This window comes from Nematolebias whitei, unplaced genomic scaffold, assembly GCF_014905685.2.
Source record: "Nematolebias whitei isolate Nwh7 unplaced genomic scaffold, NemWhi1 Nwh_scaf_3378, whole genome shotgun sequence".
Taxonomy (NCBI): domain Eukaryota; kingdom Metazoa; phylum Chordata; class Actinopteri; order Cyprinodontiformes; family Rivulidae; genus Nematolebias; species Nematolebias whitei.
The window spans coordinates 2143-4336 of record NW_023621923.1 but is presented as its reverse complement, the minus strand read 5'-3'; the positions used below and the strand labels follow the sequence as shown (position 1 = coordinate 4336).

Genomic DNA, 2194 nt, shown 5'->3' with positions numbered 1-2194 from the left:
AATGAGTTGCCACTGAGTGTCCGGCAGGCTCCCACACTCTCAGTCTTTAAGTCTCGCTTGAAGACCCACTTCTATTCGCTTGCCTTTAACACGGTGTGATTTGTTTTGGTCCGGTCTGTTCTCTACTCTGTTGGCCATTTTAGTTAGCTTCTGCTGCTATTTGTATCTGTATTTCTATTTTATGTTTTCCTGTCTGCTGTGCATGTTTGGTTCTTTTGTACAGCACTTTGGTTGGCCTTGTTGCTGTTTTAAGTGCTATATAAATAAATTGGTATGGTATGGTATGTGTGTCGGACGTTTCCCTCGTGTCATTTACTATAATGAATTAACTCACTTTAGCGATTCTGTTTAAACTACTACTTATTACTGTCCTGCAGATCTGCAGTTTCTTCAGAAATCAGCCAGCCCAGCCTGTTACTATATCTGGCTCAGAGGCGCATCAGAGATAGAGCGTCTCCGACCCCCCCTCACCGCCTCGGTGTGTCTTCTGAATGAAGCGAAGCAGCCAGAACATGTGTCAGTGGTTGTGAAAGAGGCTGGTTCATATATAAGTTGACATTTTTGGAAAATCTGAAATTTTGTAATAAAATATTTATAAAAAATAGGCTTAAAAAAAACAAAACAGATTCTTCTCCCTGTGCTGCCTGTACTGTCTATAATCTGTTGTCGGCAGCTGTTCTACTGCTGGAAGATCACTGGCGACATTCAGAGATGCTTGGATATTGTTAAGTATTAAAAAAAAGGGCTCAGAGGGCCACACGTCAGCTTGAACAAACCTTTATTGTATTTAAGTAACGCAGCTGAAAGCTTTTTGTTCATTTTTCTCCACTGTATTTTGTTCTTTTCACTTTTCTTCCCGTTCTCTAATCATTTTTTTCTTTTAAGTGTGCCAACATTCAAAAGACACATAAATCCTGCTCTTGTCTGCAGCTGTTTGACACAGACGAAGACGAGAAAATCACCCACGACGAGTTTACGGCTCTGCTGCGCTCGGCTCTGGGTGTGTCCGATATAAACATGACGAAGCTCTTTAAGGAGATCGATGCAGATTCTTCTGGTTTCATCACATTCGGTAAGTTTTTGTTGCCTCGGGTCAAATCAAAGGTTTAATGTCTCACTACATGCTTGTCTCGGGGTTTGTGCTTCAGGAGAATTTCAAGCCTTTGCTACCACCCACCCTGAATATGCCAAGCTCTTCACCACCTACCTGGAGCTTCAGCGGTACCACGCGCTCAAAGAGGCCAGACCTGAAGAGCTGGAGTCAGTGGATGAAACCAGTTCAGAGGAAAACAACGAGGACAGTACTTCTGACAAAAAGGACGACTGAGAATGAGCCTCACATTTATCTTGATAAATGTGTCAAGTATTTGTTTTTTGTTTGTTTTTTTGGTTTTAGGGTGTTTATTTTTTTTTTCCATTTGCCCTTTATTTATCCAGGTAGTCTCATTGAGCCACGAGAACTCATTTTCAAGAGAGACCTGTTTAGGGAGCAGATGGGGGGTTAAGGGCCTTGCTCATGGGCCCAGAGTGGGGTGAATGTGGATGGGGGCAAGTGTGGGTGCTTCACCTACCCCACCCACAATTTTGATGTTGTCGGGACCGGGGCGTGAACCGTCGATCTTCAGATCACAGGCCGTCCTCTAACCTCTCCAGGGTGTGATTGTTTTTAATGTTAGTGCCTTCTAGTTTTTAAACGAGGTCTTCCCTTACTATTACAAAATCCCTCACAAGAAAGATGAAGCCATAACACAAAATAATATCAAAACATATATGTCATTAATTGTTTTTTAAATTTATCTGACAGTATTTTAACCTCCATTCCTTTCACTGAGATGAACCTTTCTTTGTGTATCTTTTTTTTTCCTACTTTTGTCTCTGTTTTTTATTTAAACAAGAGGAAAACTTGCCAAACCAACATATTTTTAATCACGAGCAAAGAGCCCCGTGCGCTTCTGTGTTGCAGTATAATTAGTGTTCAGTAAACTTTAGCAAGTTTTTTTTTTATTTTATTTTTCCAGCCTGGTGAACCAGAAATGTATTCAGTATAAAAGCTGTGTTTCAGAGAGCATAGATGCTGTGCATTACACTTTTCTCTCCAGCGCTCAGAGACAGAAATAGTAAGGCGGCTGTATAATTAGCCAGAAGTTTGCTTTGCATGTGTACCTATTTGCATTTCTACAGACGATCGGTGTTG

At 41.2% G+C, this 2194-nt stretch overlaps 1 protein-coding gene across 1 annotated transcript; it reads left to right on the top strand.

Annotated features, from left to right (window-relative positions):
- Positions 1-930: 930 nt before the first annotated feature.
- Positions 931-1423, top strand: LOC119429593 (lysophosphatidylcholine acyltransferase 2-like; the record flags this gene model as incomplete). The annotated part of the gene is made up of 2 exons (XM_037697194.1): positions 931-1072; positions 1149-1423. Coding segments are annotated over 2 exons (321 nt in total), but the record flags the coding sequence as incomplete, so codon positions are not given.
- Between the last annotated feature and the right edge of the window lie 771 nt (positions 1424-2194).